The 14,776-nt window shown below is 41.0% G+C and overlaps 1 protein-coding gene across 4 annotated transcripts in view; it reads right to left on the minus strand.

Moving 5' to 3' along the window:
- Positions 1-149: 149 nt before the first annotated feature.
- Positions 150-14,776, minus strand: part of ALMS1 (ALMS1 centrosome and basal body associated protein) — a 231,023-nt gene continuing 216,396 nt past the window's right edge. For 2 of the 4 annotated variants that reach the window (XM_086700836.1, XM_086700840.1), the window contains 7 exons: positions 9,124-9,244; positions 7,853-8,056; positions 7,323-7,552; positions 6,405-6,588; positions 5,432-5,495; positions 1,542-1,641; positions 150-488 (listed from right to left, as the gene is read on the minus strand). In XM_086700836.1, the coding sequence (XP_086556962.1) occupies positions 444-488; positions 1,542-1,641; positions 5,432-5,495; positions 6,405-6,588; positions 7,323-7,552; positions 7,853-8,056; positions 9,124-9,244 (948 nt within the window). In that variant the 3' untranslated portion in view covers positions 150-443. Of the gene's footprint in view, positions 489-519; positions 935-1,541; positions 1,642-5,431; positions 5,496-6,404; positions 6,589-7,322; positions 7,553-7,852; positions 8,057-9,123; positions 9,245-14,776 lie in introns of those variants that run through there. The other 2 variants (XM_086700835.1, XM_086700837.1) reach the window with 2 other exon arrangements.

A 14,776-nucleotide genomic window follows, 5' to 3' on the forward strand; every position in this document is an offset into this window, starting at 1 on the left:
TGTGTGTAAAGAAAGGCCACATTTCATTCCCGCAGTCTATCTCCCTTGACTGATGCTTTTAGATCGAGACCCCCATCTACCCCAGGAGAGACACTGCATAGCTCCCTGCACATCTCTAGATGGTAAAGAAATGACTCTTCGCTGCTTGCTTTACTATGACTCAATCAGAAGTTATTTATTTTCTAAAAGTACAAAAACACATACAAAAGGGGACTCATTCCTGGCTAGAATTCAGAAATGATACCATTGTGACAAACATCCCTGTGGCAAGCTCGCAGCGGACAAAGTATTGCTCCCAAACCATTCATAATCCTACTCACCATTGTTACTACTTCTAAATTACACATGGAAAAAGAGTTAAGTTTTATTAAACCAGACTCATAAAAGTAAGGATTGTGCTTCTCCAGGGTGACAAAATATAATTCCAGGAAAATATTCTTATGTCAGTTCCAGGGAACTTTTCTCCCCAAGAGCTGATTGGTCACTTTCTGTGGAAGAAAAGAAAGAGAAGTTAGATACTCTTGCCATCAGAGGCAGACAGCCACCCCAGACATGTTGCTCTGAGAGACCAGTGAGGTTCTACCCAAATCACATTTATCTTCCCCAGCTACAGAAACTATGGTAATTATGCAAAAAAAATTTTTCCTGAAGTGTTAAGGAAACATGATGTATATAATCAGTATCTATTATGTCTATATAGATACAGATCATTTATGATCTGGATAGACTTATCCATCCATCAGTTCAAACATACAAGTACAATGAGAGGCCTGGCCTGTGCCGCTGACACACTGGCCGGGCCATGCGGTGCCTGGGGCCCCCCTCCTCGAGGGGACCGGCCCGGCCCAGCTCCAGGTATGCTCCAGAAGCAGTTCTCCAATCCCACATCGGTCTGGCATAAACTCGTCTTTTGGATTCTGACTTTCAGAGTCCTCTGGTGTGAAGTGAAGGGGTTGGGAAGGACATGAGAATAGTGAAGGATACAGACCTTCGGGCACGGTAGCTCCCTAGCTTCTCATGGAATATATTGGTAGCAAGTCCCCCCGCCTCTGAGGGTCTGGGATTTGCATTACCACTGATTCCACTGGGGCCATGGGCAGGAAATGGTGGTGGCTTCCAGGCTCCGACTCCCCAAGTTGTCAACTCTTATACCACACTTGGACATTTTCAGTTTATTTTACAAGCTTTAGAGGTATCTGATTTACCAATAAGGGGCACAAAACTACCACTGGGGACTCTAAAATGAAAATTCAACAATACTGATAGATTTGGACATTTCCACCATTAGTCCTAAGTATGGAATTTAGTTTCATTCCAAATGTATGCCTGGAAGGTGCCTCTTTTAGATTTGCCTTTTTAGATTTTTAGATTTGAAATCTAGTCACAGATGCCTTTGCCTTCCAAACCTCAGCAGTGGTACAATACATTACAAGCTTAAGGCTGCTCCCCAGATGTAGTTAATTCAAACAGGTCAGATGTGTTTCCCTCAATTTCTCTTTCCCCTGATAAACCTGATGGATGCTGCTCAAGGACTGACTGACCTTCTTGAATAGCTGAGCTCGTAGCCGGTATGACTTATATTCCAATCTTCTCTTCTCTTCTTCTCTCTTTCTCTGCACTTCTGGAAGCTGCTCATAAATCCTTAGGAATGGTGCCAGTGGGAAGACAAAAAGCAGTGAGGTTACCCGACCATGGAGGGACATGATCTCTTCTCCCCCATCTCCCTAAGTTCTGCTGCTTCCAGGGCATTTGGCCTTGTGGGCCTGCTTCCTGTTAGACACCTGGACACGAAGAACCCTGGCTAGGGGTGCTCATGATCTGGTAGGGGAAAAGATGAATAAAAACATTAAGAAATCCTGCTTATAGGGGCTACTTGTTCTTGAGAAAGGAGTGGGATGAAAGGGTGGAGATGATAGCTTTTTACTCTATATGCAAAAGTGTACATTTTCGATATGAGATAACAAACATGTACTAACTAGTATATTTTTAAACACACAGGAAATAATGGGAAAGAAAAGTACAATAATGGTCCCATGTACAAAATGTTACACAGAGTTCCAAGAAATGAAAGGCGGGTCTTAAAGATAGCAGAGGGAGGACAAGAGAAGGGAATACTGGTAAGGAGTCAAGGCCTCACAGAGAGGTGTGTAGGGGAGCAGATGGGAATCAGGCGAGGTGAAGGGGAGGTGGGCTGTGGAGGCCACGTAGCCATGTGAAAACCTTGGGCTCTGTCCTATCAGGGACTGGGTGCCACTGATTTTAAGTTTTATTTATTTATTTTGAGAAAGAGTGAGGACAGGGGAGGGGCAGAGAGAGAGGGAGAGAGAGAATCCCAAGCAGGGTCTATGCTGTCAGTGCAGAGCCTGGTGTGGGGCTCGATCCCACGAACCATAAGATCATGACCTGAGCTAAAATCAAGAGTCAGACACTTAACCGACTCTGCCACCCAGGTGCTCCTGGGTTCCACTGATTTTAAGTAGGGAGGAACATGATCGAACATGCATTTGATAAATATGCTCTAACTGGAAATAATGTGAATTTGTAACAAAAGAACAGTTAAACAGATTATGGAATATAATGAAATTATTACAAAGCATAAAAAAGATGTTTCAAAAAATTTAATAATATGGGAATATGTTCACAATTTGATGCTTTACAAAACAAAGTAGATTACAAACCTGTATATATTGTATGATCGACAATTTGAGAAAAAAACAAGTGTGTTAATACGGGTTTCTGCAAAACCCCCACTCCTGCCAAGAAAGAGGACTAGTGTCAGTTCAGTTTAGATGGAAGGATTATCAGCGATATTTATTTCCTTCTTTCTAATTTTCTCGATACTTTCCTAAGTTTCCTATAATTTGAAAAAATATCATTGCAAATGATGTAGAGGCTTTGTGGAAAGCAAGTGAGAAAAAATCAAGAGCAGAACTAGGAAGAACAGCAGTCCCCTGAGAGCGGAGGCCAGAGCAGGTCCCAGAGCAACAAGAGCCAGGTCTCTAGGATGTGCAAACAGGCTACATGTGGAGCAGTGGGTAACACAGCTAGCAGTGACTGCTAGCCAGCTTTCTAGTTGGATGAGTGGCTGGCCCAAGCAAGTGTGGGAGTGGAGAATGGGGAGGTCTGTTTTGGATGTGGTGGAGATGATCACTAACTGCAAACACAGTAGTGGAGGGCAGGAATGAGACCAAAGAGGAACAAACATACATTTTTAAAAGTCACTGTTGATGAAAACCACAATGTGATATCTCCTCACACCTGTTAGAATAGTTATTATATATATAAAACAACAACAACAACAACAAGAGATAACACATGTTGGTGAGGATGCAGAGAAAAGGGAACCCTTGTGCACTGCTGGTGGGAATGTAAATTGGTACAGCCAGTATGGGAAACAGTATGGTGGTTCCTTAAACAATTAAAAATACAACGACCATAAGCAACCTAAGTGTCCATCAACAGATGAATGGATAAAGAAAATGTAATATATTATTATATTATTATTCAGTCATAAAAAAGAAGGAAATTTTTCCATCTGCAACAACACAGATGGACCTTGAGGACATTATGTTAAGTGAAATAAGTCAGAGAAAGACAAAACTGTATGATCTCATTTAACATGTGGAATCTAAAAACATCAAACTCATTGAAATAGAGACTAGGATGATGGTTGCCAGGGGCTGGGGGCCAGGGAATGAGGAGATGTTAGTTAAAGGGTAAAAACTTCCAGTTATAAGAGGAATAAGTTCTGGGGATCTAAGGTACAGCAGAGGGGCTCAGTCAGGAACACTGTATTGGATACTTCAACACTGCTCTGAGAGAAGACCTTTAATGTTCTCACCAGAACAATAAGAACACTGCCACCACCACCACCACCGAAATAGAAAGAATATGAGGTGGAGGATGTGTTAACCAACCTTAGCGTAGTGAACATACTGCCGTATATACATGTGTCAAATCATCACGTTATATACCTTAAACTTATACAATGCTATATGTCAATTAAATCCATGGCATTCTCATGATCAGTATAAGCACATCTCTGATTAAATAATTGCTAATGCATGCAGTGGCCCAAAATTCAACAAGTATAAAAGGGCAAAAAAGTTAGTCTTTGTCTTACCTCTGTACTCCAGTGACTCAGCTCTTTTTCCTAAAGGCAACTACTATTACCAGTTTTTTTGAGTATCCTTCCAGAGATATTCTATGCATATAAAAGTATATGCATCTATACAGACACTAATACTTTTTAAACACTGCAAATGGGAGCAGTGTACACATGCTTCTGAAACTTGACTTAAAAAAAATTTTTTTTATACATTTATTTATTTATTTATTATTATTTTTTTTTTACATTTATTTATTTTTGCGACAGAGAGAGACAGAGCATGAACGGGGGAGGGGCAGAGAGAGAGGGAGACACAGAATCGGAAACAGGCTCCAGGCTCCGAGCCATCAGCCCAGAGCCCGACGCGGGGCTCGAACTCGTGGACCGCGAGATCGTGACCTGGCTGAAGTCGGACGCTCAACCGACTGCGCCACCCAGGCGCCCCTAAAAAAATTTTTTTTTTAATGTTTATTTATTTTTGAGAGAAAAAGAGAGAGAGACAGACAGACAGACAAAGCATGAGCAGGGGAGGGGCAGAGAGAAAGAATCTGAAGCAGGCTCCAGGCTCTGAGCTGTCAACACAGAGACTGATGCGGGGCTCAAACTCACCAACTGTGAGATCATGACCTGAGCTGAAGTCAGACGCTTAACCAACTGAGCCACCCAGGCGCCCCTGAAACTTGACTTTTTTTTAAGCTTAACTTAATATATCTTGGAGAGTATTCCATCATTTCTCACTGTATTGCATAAATTCCTAGAGATGGGATTTCATGGATAAAGGGTAATGCCCCAAATAAATATTTTATTTCAAATATTCATATCTTAGATTTTAGATATCTTTATTTATATTTAGGTTTCTATCAAGGACAAGCCTGATTAAGGCATGCAAATTAGTGGGGATTCTTTGTATCTTTTGTATCTGACTCATCCATACCAATCTGCTATCTATTTTTCTTTCCTTTTTTAGTGCCATTGGTGAGAAACTACTTTCACAACTAATTTTCTTTCTTTTTTTTTTTTTTTGAGGAGAGGAAGAGTGTACATGCACATGCGAGTGGCAAAGGGGCAGAGGGAGAGGCAGAGAGAAAGAGAATCTTAAGCAAGCTCCACACTCAGTGTAGAGACTGACCTGGGGCTCGATCTTACAACCATGAGATCATGACCTGAGCCAGAATCAAAAGCTGGACACTTAACTGCCTGAGCCTCCCAGGTGCCCCTCGTAATGTTTGAGCATAATGCCCTTATTCTGGGGGCAGCCACAGCTCCTGATCATTTGGCCGGATTTGTACTTTTATATAATTACTCTTATTCTTTTGGCCTTACCGTTTAGACCTCTGAATCATTTCCTTCTTTCCAATAGGCCTGTTCTTTTGGGCATCCAGGAAGCCTAAGCAAGAGAAGAAGGGGTTTTCAGTGGGTAGTGTCTGAATAAGGAAGAGTGTGTTGCTCAAGAACTGGGAGAAGTTGCTGCTAGGACTCTGTGCCTCTACCTTGAGCTTGACAGCAATGGGTGGGGAGCAAGGGCCAAGGCCAAGGCCAGGGTTAGACTATGGGGACTGTGACAGCAGCCAGAGGCTCCTGAAGACACAACCCTCTGTGGCAGAGACTAGACACTGGCTGGTTTATAGGTAAGGCTGTGATGAAAGCATTAGGTAGCACTTTGTAGTTTTCACAGCTTTCATGTATTATATTCCTGAGTTCTTACACCTAGCAGAATTGTCAGAGCACACAGTTGGAAGCCAGCCCATTTGGGTTCAAATCCCAGTATCAGTGTATCATCTTGGGCAAGCGACTTAGGCTTTCTTTGTCTGTTTTCTCATCTGTAAAATAGGGATATTAATAGCATGTACCTCAGAGAGGTGTTATAAGCTTAAAGAAGAACAGTGCCTGGGCAAAACACATAAAGTTTACATGGCATCATCATCACCACCACCACCACTACCCCGCTACGAGGTAGGCAATCCTGGAATCAGCGCCATCGCCGAAGAAACCAACATTATACTTTTGGAACTAACTTGCTCCCAGACACACAGCTGACTTACAAAAACCCCATTCTCATGGACTCTTTGGTTTCCAAGCTGCAGTGGCAGGGCAAGAGTACCTGGGTTTCTCTGGATCACGAGAGTGCTGACAGCTAAACCGGGCAGGTTCTGCTACCTAAGGAGAGTTGAGTCTCAGCAAACAAGAAGTCCATTTCTGTCCCTGTAACTGGGCTGGCCTTGAGCCGTGTTCCCCGGAGTGAAGTGGACTTTACCCTCTCCAGCCAGTAACAGGAAAGTGAACAGGCAGAGTGTACCTCTCTTCAGGAGCCGGCGTGTTGGGTCCTGGCAGCCTTGCCATTCTCTGACAGTGTTGAACAGTGCCTCCCGCTCACTCTGTAACATGTTCTGTAGTTTCCTCTCCTGCACTATTAACTTCAGACGCTTTATTCTCTCCCCAGAGCGGGAGATGAAGTCGGGTCTGTGAAGCTGAAGAGATTCCTGAGGAGGAGAAAAGGCCCCTGAACCTCACATTAATGATGCAGTTTGTTCTCTAAGGGCCTAGAAAACAGTACCTGCCCAACAGTGGTTTGAAGAGCCTGTTTCTAAAGTGCAGAAAATATCTAGAGTTGAAGAATAATCTAACAACTTTCTGCGGGGGAGAGCTCCAGTAGGTAAATCAGAGGGATCAAAGGATGCCTTTGGAATAAACCAAGAACTAAGACTGTGGCAATTATAAGTCTTCCAAATGTTGATGGGCTAGAGCCCAGCCCATTGTGCTATTTTAAATTTTCCCTTCAAACAAATATATTATTAAGTAACATTTCGTTCAGCTCCCAAGGTACATATAAAGAAGGGACTTCCTGCCTTTTAAATCCTGTGCTAGGCAGGAATGGGAGTTATGTAAATGGAGGAACAAACATCAGGCCTCCAGAGCACTCCACATGCAGATGTCTATGAGCCCAGTGGGCAGCATCACGGCACCCTCCCTTCTATTGCCTCGTCCCAGGTTCAGAGGGCAATGCACAGTTTAGAATGGTTAACAGTAAGTCAGCCTTTGTTTAATGATGACAGTGGGAACAGATGAAATTCTAGAAGTGCCAGAAATGAGGGTTAGGAGACTATTCTTCAGAAGGCCAAATCACACATTTAACTTCTTTGTATCTCCCCTCCCGCACCCCACCCCCCGAACCCCCACCTTAAACATGGCTAAAATGAACTCAGTGTCGCTGCACCTGTAGGGTTGCTTTCACAAATGGCCTCGGGGGATCTCTGCCTGGGCCTGCTAGTGACCCGTGGCTGTCCATGTGCTGTCCCTGCCAGTTCTGTTCCCGCAGTGGCTCTCTCCACGGTTTGGTGTTGGTTATTGGTGCAAACCAGCAGATACCAGGGCCATAAAGTTTGGGCAGGTTTTCCTTCTTAGGACCACACTTCACATTTTCCACAGGAACAAACCATGAAACTCCTATGGGAAATATTTTTAAGAAAGAAAAAAGATTTTTCGTTCTTCTCACCAAAGACATGTGCACAGCATAGGCTCTCAGGGGACTCAGCCGTCAGAGACCACCGCGATGCCCTGGAGTTTGCGGAACTGCAGGTATGATTGTAATTATAGTGCTAGATACTTTGAAAATTTGCCAAGGTGGTGCTGGGGGTGTGGGGAGATGGGGTCAACACAGAGTCATTAGAAATAAAGAATCTTAGCATTGCAAGAGACTTGAAATTCACTAGTTCTTCTGCTACAACACTGGAATTAAAAACTGACCTTCACTGCAACTCTGCTTGTTCTTCCTTAACTTTTTATCCCCAAGATAACCGGTGAGAAGACTTTTCTCTTCTATTTTTTCTTCTGACCAAGAAGTCACATCGCTGTACTCTTCTACTCTAGCCTCACTAGAGCTTGGAGTTGGGAAAGTCATCCCAACATCTCGAGTGTGTTTTTTGACACCATTCACGATCTCCAAGTTACCTGAGGGGAAAGATCCACAGATATCCTGGGAGCAGCCTTGAGACTTAGTTGGCATGTGTATTCAATTCAGTAAACAAATACTTTTTAAGTCTTCAAAAATGCAAGCTACTGCCTCCTCTGGGTGGTGTAGAGGGGTGTGAGGGACAGAGACAGACAGGAGGGGAAGGAGGGAGAAGGAGGGAGGGAAAGTGGAAGAAGAAAGGAAGGTTTTTATTTCTTAGTCAGTTTAGGTATTAGAGGGAAAAAAAATCACTCACATGGATTCAATGGGTAAAGGATTTTAGTTCTGATCCAAAGTGAGAAAGACATTAAATGCTTATAGTCCTCCTGGCAGTCACCCAGGTAAGAAAGAGGTTGACAGACACAAAGACAAGACTGGAGGGGGAAAAAAATCAAGGGAGTTTACTTCTCTTATATAAAATCAAAAGATATAGAAAAACATAAGTGAAAAGCCTCCTTCCCACTCCTGTTCTCCATTCATTCAATTTGCAACCCCCTGGTTCCAGAGAATTTTTTGCACACATTCAAGCAATTTTCTTCCTTTATTTTTAAAGCACTTTGTGTTTTCTTTTTAATTATCTCTGTTGGAGATCTTGCCATATTAGCAGAGAGAGAGTTTCCTCATCCTATGTCTTGTTATATGGATGTATGATAATTTATTTAAACATTTGGCTATTGATGGACATCTAAGTCAATTTAAATTTTCTGTTATAATAAACAATACTTCAATGATTAATTCTGTCCACTTGTTATTTTGCACATATGCACAATATATCTATAGGCTAAATTCCAAAAGTAAAAGTGCTAGATCAAAGTAATTTGAATAGAAACTGCCAAATTGCCTCATGGGGGTTGTACTCCCAACTTACATGTATGAGAACCTATTCCTTTACACTTGTGCCCAGGAACTTACTACCGAACTTAGATTTTTGCCAGTCTGATAGGTGGCAAATGGCATTTGAGTATAGTTTTAATCTTCACTTATTTTATTGTGAGGTTGAATATCTTAATATATGTTTAAGGTCTACTTGTATTTCAATGGAAATGTTTAAATTCAAGTAATTTACCTGCTTGTACACCCTTGTTTAACGTATGTACATTTTGCTTGTTGCAAACGGTGGGGCTTGAGCTCCAGAAACTACTGGTAGAAGATGAAATAGAATCAGAAGAAATCACATGGTTTGCCACCTGGAAAAACAAAAGAGACCCTGTTAGCATTACCTGCAGTCAATGGCATAGTCACACCTACAGGATAAAGAACACATAGAAGCTACCAAGAGCCCTTTCTAATTCAGTTCTACTTGTTGGGATAAAGTTGCTCTCCAGAAAGCTTGTGACAATGTGAACATGTTACCATATACTTTATGATAGGGAGGTGAATGCTGCTATGGTTGGATAAGGGCCTGAGCTGTCTTAAGAAGGTAAGCCATAAAGAGTGGGTATGTTCAGGAAATACGAATCAAAACCACAACGAGATACCACTTAGACCTGTCAGAATGGCTAACATTAACAACTCAGGCAACAACAGATGCTGGTGAAGATGCGGAGAAAGAGGATCTCTTTTGCCCTGCTGGTGGGAATGCAAACTGGAGCAGTCACTTTGGAAAAGTATGGAGGTTCCTCAAAAAATTAAAAATGCAACTACCCTACAACCCAGAAATTGCACCACTAGGTATTTATCCAAGGGATACAGGTGTGCTGTTTTGAAGGGGCACATGCACCCCAGTGTTTATAGCAGTGCTATCGACAATAGCCAAAGTATGGAAAGAGCCCAAATGTCCATCGATGGATGAATGGATAAAGAAGTGGTACACACACACACACACACACACACACACACACACACACACACAGACAATGGAGTATTAGTCAGCAATCAAAAAGAATGAAATCTTGCCATTTGCAACTACGTGGCTGGAACTAGAGGGTATTATGTTAAGTGAAATCAGCCAGTCAGGGAAAGACAAATATCATTTGACTTCACTCATGTGAGGGCTTTAAGACACAGAATATATGAACATAAGGGAAGGGAAGCCAAAATAATATAAAAACAGGGAAGCGGACAAAACATAAGAGACTCTTAAATGTGGAGAACAAACAGGGTTACTGGTGGGGTTGTGGGAGGAGGGATGGGCTAAATGGGCAAGGGGCATTAAGAAATCTACTCCTGAAATCATTGTTGCACTATATGGTAACTAATTTGGATGTGAATTGAAAAAATAAAATTAAAAAAAAAAAAAAAAAGAGTGGATATGTTCACAAGACTTGAAGAAACTCCAAAGAGGATGCTAGCCAAAGATTAGCCTGGTGGGTTTTCAGAATGAAATTCTAACTTGAAACGTGCAAAACAATTTTGAGGAGAGATAAAGAGGGCCAGGAATGACTAAAGAGGTGCTTTCCAGTAAGATCAGACTCAGATACTTATACATGGGTAAATATACAAAGAGCTGAAAGGCCCCATGAGAAGTCCTGAATAACTGGAGTATTGCAAAAATTATTAAAGAGCCCAAAAGAGGGGCGCCTGGGTGGCTCAGTCGGTTAGGCGTCCGGCTTCGGCTCAGGTCATGATCTCGCAGTCTGTGAGTTCGAGCCCCTCGTCGGGCTCTGGGCTGACAGCTCAGAGCCTGGAGCCTGTTTCAGATTCTGTGTCTCCCTCTCTCTGACCCTCCCCCGTTCATGCTCTGTCTCTCTCTGTCTCAGAAATAAACATTAAAAAAATTTTTTTTTTTAAAAAGAGCCCAAAAGGCTTTTAAGTTAGGTTCAGAGCAAATAGAGCAAAGAAGGGTAACTTCATGGATTAAAGTGGATGGTGGAATGCTAGTGAATGACAGAAAGATTATCAAAATGTAGTATAAAACAGTATTTCTTAAGCTTGCTCATCACAACAATCTCCTGGAGGATGGGTCCAAACTCAGAACAATGAATTGGAGTCTCGAGGGGTCTGGGCATCTATATTTTGAATAAATGCCAGATGCTTGTCTACTTAAGCAATTTTGGTAAAGGTGAATTGACAGCCAACTCAGGAAAGGAAACAGGGTGTCTTTTCCTCTGAACTAAATAAACTATATCCCAGGACCTTCAGGAGACTTGAAACAGTTTCTTTCAGAAACTTGATACAGAGCACGTTAAGTTAAATGACCCGGGACAGGAAGTGTTTTGATTTTCAAAAAGATAAGCATTGCAAACTGGGGGGTTAAGAATGATGACATATAAAGTGCTAGAATGGATCACCAATCTAATCATTTACAAGCATTTAGAGGTCAAAGAGATAAGCACATTTCAGGCAGTGCTCAAGAGCAGGAAGAATGAGCCTTGCCAGATTAGCCTGGTTTTTCTAGTAGATATGGTCACTGATGGGTAGACCAAAAGAATGTGTGGTCAAGGACAGCTAGAGTTGATTAAAATGACGAGACTTCTCCTGACATCTTTGAGGGCAAGATGGAGTTATGTGGGTTAAATGATAAAATAAGTTGGTAGAACCACAGGTGGTTGAAGCATTCTTATCCAAATATTATGAAAACAGAGAGAGGCCTTTATTAATGAGTGGTATGTCTTGCATTCAACAGCAAATATTTACTAAGCACCTATTGTGTCCAGTTGCTTGGTTTGCTCCGGCTATTCCTTCTTAACATTTTATATATCAATGTCTTGGAGATATGGGAAGCAGGAGATTTCTTGTACAATGCATATCTGGGAGGGCCTAAATGATTATCAAGATCCAAAATAATAAACAGGAATGATGGGCCAAATCCAACAAGGGATCATTGTAAAGCCCTATACATCAGGCAGGAGGAATGGCAGCAACTTTGATACAGTAGGAAAAGCTGTGCATCTGAAGTCCAAAGGCCTAAGCCAGTCTCAGATCTTCCCTTTATTAGCAGTCTCTACTTGCATAATCACTGCACTCTCTGTGCCAGTTTACCCAGCTCAAAAAGGGAGCACTTGCATTTCTGAAATTACAGAAGTGTTAGAAAGAACAAATGATTTAGAATATAAATTGTAAAAAAATATAAAAGTCATATAAACTGAGACTATTGTGATGTCAAAAAAAACCAAAACATATGAATATGTGGTGAGGAAGATATGACTGACTGGCAATATACTACACCTTCTCTGCAGCTGTAGGAGGTACTGAAATGGACTGACTTTCAGGAAAGACTAAGTATAAAAAGCAAAGTATGCTGCCAGGTCTGTGGGGGAAAAAAAAAAAGGTCAAAAACATATGCAGGTATTTGCTTTCTTATTGATAAAATACCCGTGAAAGAAAAGAACCTAAATTGGAAAGGAAGAAGTACAACTGTTTTTATTTGCAAATGACATGATTCTGTCCAAATAAAATACTAAGGAATCCATAAAGAAGTATTAGAACTAATAAGTTTAGCCAGATTATAGATATAAGACAAGATAAAAAATCAACTGTATTTCTATATTCTAGCAATAAGCAATCTGAAAATAAAAATTAAGGAAACAATCCCATTCACAACAACATCAAAAAGAACGAAATATTTAGGAATAAATTTAATAACAGAAGTGCAAGGCTTACATGCTGAAAACACTGGCGGAAGAAATTAAAGATCTAAATAAATAGTGAGACATTCCATATATGTAATTTAAAAATGGGCTAAAGACTTGAATAGATATTTCACCAAAGAAGACAGAAAAGTATACTTTTCATCAGTATACGAAAAGATGTTCAACATCATCAGTCATAAGGAAAATACAAATTAAAATCATAATAAGATACACTTCACACCCACTACTATGGCTATAATAAAAAAGATGGCTAATACTAAGTGTAGATAAGGAAGTGAAGAGATAAGAAACTTTATATACTGCAGGTGGGAATGTAAAAACATACAGCCACTTTGGAAAACACTTTGGCATTTTCTTAAACATAAACTTCACACAGGACCTGGTAATTCTAATTTTCTAATTCCAAAAGAAAACATATGTCCATACAATAACTTTTACACAAACATTCACAGCAGCATTATTCTTATCCAAAATATGAAACAATCCAAATGTCCAACTGGGAACTGGGTAAACAAAATGTGGTATATCCATACAATGGAATACTAATCAGCAATTAAAAGGAACTACTGATACATGCTACAACATGAATGAACCTTGAAAACATCGTGCTAAGCCAAAGAAGCCAGATGCAAAAGACTACATATTATATGATTCTATTTACATGAAATGTCCAGAAAAGGCAGAAGGCATATTAGAGGTTGTCTGGGGCTGGGAATGTGGATTGATAACAAGCAGGTACAAACGACCTTTTTGGAGTGACAGAAATGTTCTGAAACTGGGTTATGGCGATGACTACACAATTCTGTAACTTCACTAAAAATAACTGTACACTTAAAATGGATGAATTCTATGGTACGTAAATTATACTTCAACCAAGCTGTTTTATTTTTATTTTATTTGAAAAAATTTTTTTTAAATGTTTCTTCATGTGAGAGCGAGCGAGCGAGCACGAGCAGGGATGGGCACAGAATCTGAAGCAGGCTCTAGGCTCTAAGCTCTCAGCACAGAGCCCTATGTGGGACTTGAACTCACAATCCGTGAGATCATGACCTGAGCCGAAGTCGGATGCTTAACCTTCTGAGCCATGCAGGTTCAACTAAGCTGCTTAAAAAAAAAAAAAAAAAAAAATCTCTGTGAAGATACGCAAGAACTAGTAACACTGAGTAGCTCTGGAAAGGAGAAGCTAGGTGTCCAAGGTACAGGAGTGGGAAGGACACTATCAAATACTCTTTTATACATTTAAAATTTTGTATCATGTGATTGTATTATCAGTTTAAGAAACGAAAATAAAACAAAAATAGTGAAAATAAAACCGAGAAGAGTGTGGCAATAGAAGTTTCATGGCTCTGGTGAGCTCAACAGAAGTAAAACATGTTAGGACATAGAAATGTTCTAGCCACAGAAAGGAAGGTGATAAATCTGCTCTGTCAACATGCTCTCACCATCTGAAGCACAACACGCTTAGTTCAAAGAGAAATGTTTAAAAATAAGATATCAGCAAACTTAGTAGACCCAGGAAAGCTGACAATTTATAGGAAGTGAGGTGGGGTAAGGAAGCATGACCTGTGAAAAATGGTTCAGAGTGAAGACCTGAGAGAAAACACTTTTGGGAAGGAAGCAGGAACCCGAGAGGAAGAAAATTAGACCTATTTTCTGTGCCTTCTGAAAACAGAGCCAGGAACAGAGCCAGGGAGTGCAATGATTGCAGGTTTTGGGTCTCTAGAAGTTAAGACCTTCAATAATAGAGTCTCATACACATGGACAAGCTGCTCATGCGCAGTCAGGGAGCGGTGGAGCTGTCTGCAAGTAGATGCTGGAGTGCCCTATGGTGCAAATGCAGCAGAAATGACGGTCCCTTCAAGCCCCAGTCTCTTCAACATCCATAGTATACAACCAGTCATGGTATGCACCAATGGGTGTAAAAAACACATCTACATCGGGTCCAATGGCGAGCCTTGGTGTGTGTGTGTTTCTAGTTCAAATCTCTTTCATGTTAATTCCTGCCTATAAAAAGTAAAATACTTAAAAATAGAAAATAGTCTAAAAAATATTCCCTCTCAACAAAATAGATTTAGTTAGACCTCTAGGATGGTGAAAATCAAAAGGACAGAAAAAGACAAGTGTTTTCAAGGATGTGGAGAAATTGGAACCCTCATACACTGCTGGTGGGAACGCAAAATGGTGACA

This window comes from Puma concolor, chromosome A3, assembly GCF_028749965.1.
Source record: "Puma concolor isolate L17-30 chromosome A3, mPumCon1.1.hap2, whole genome shotgun sequence".
NCBI lineage: Eukaryota > Metazoa > Chordata > Mammalia > Carnivora > Felidae > Puma > Puma concolor.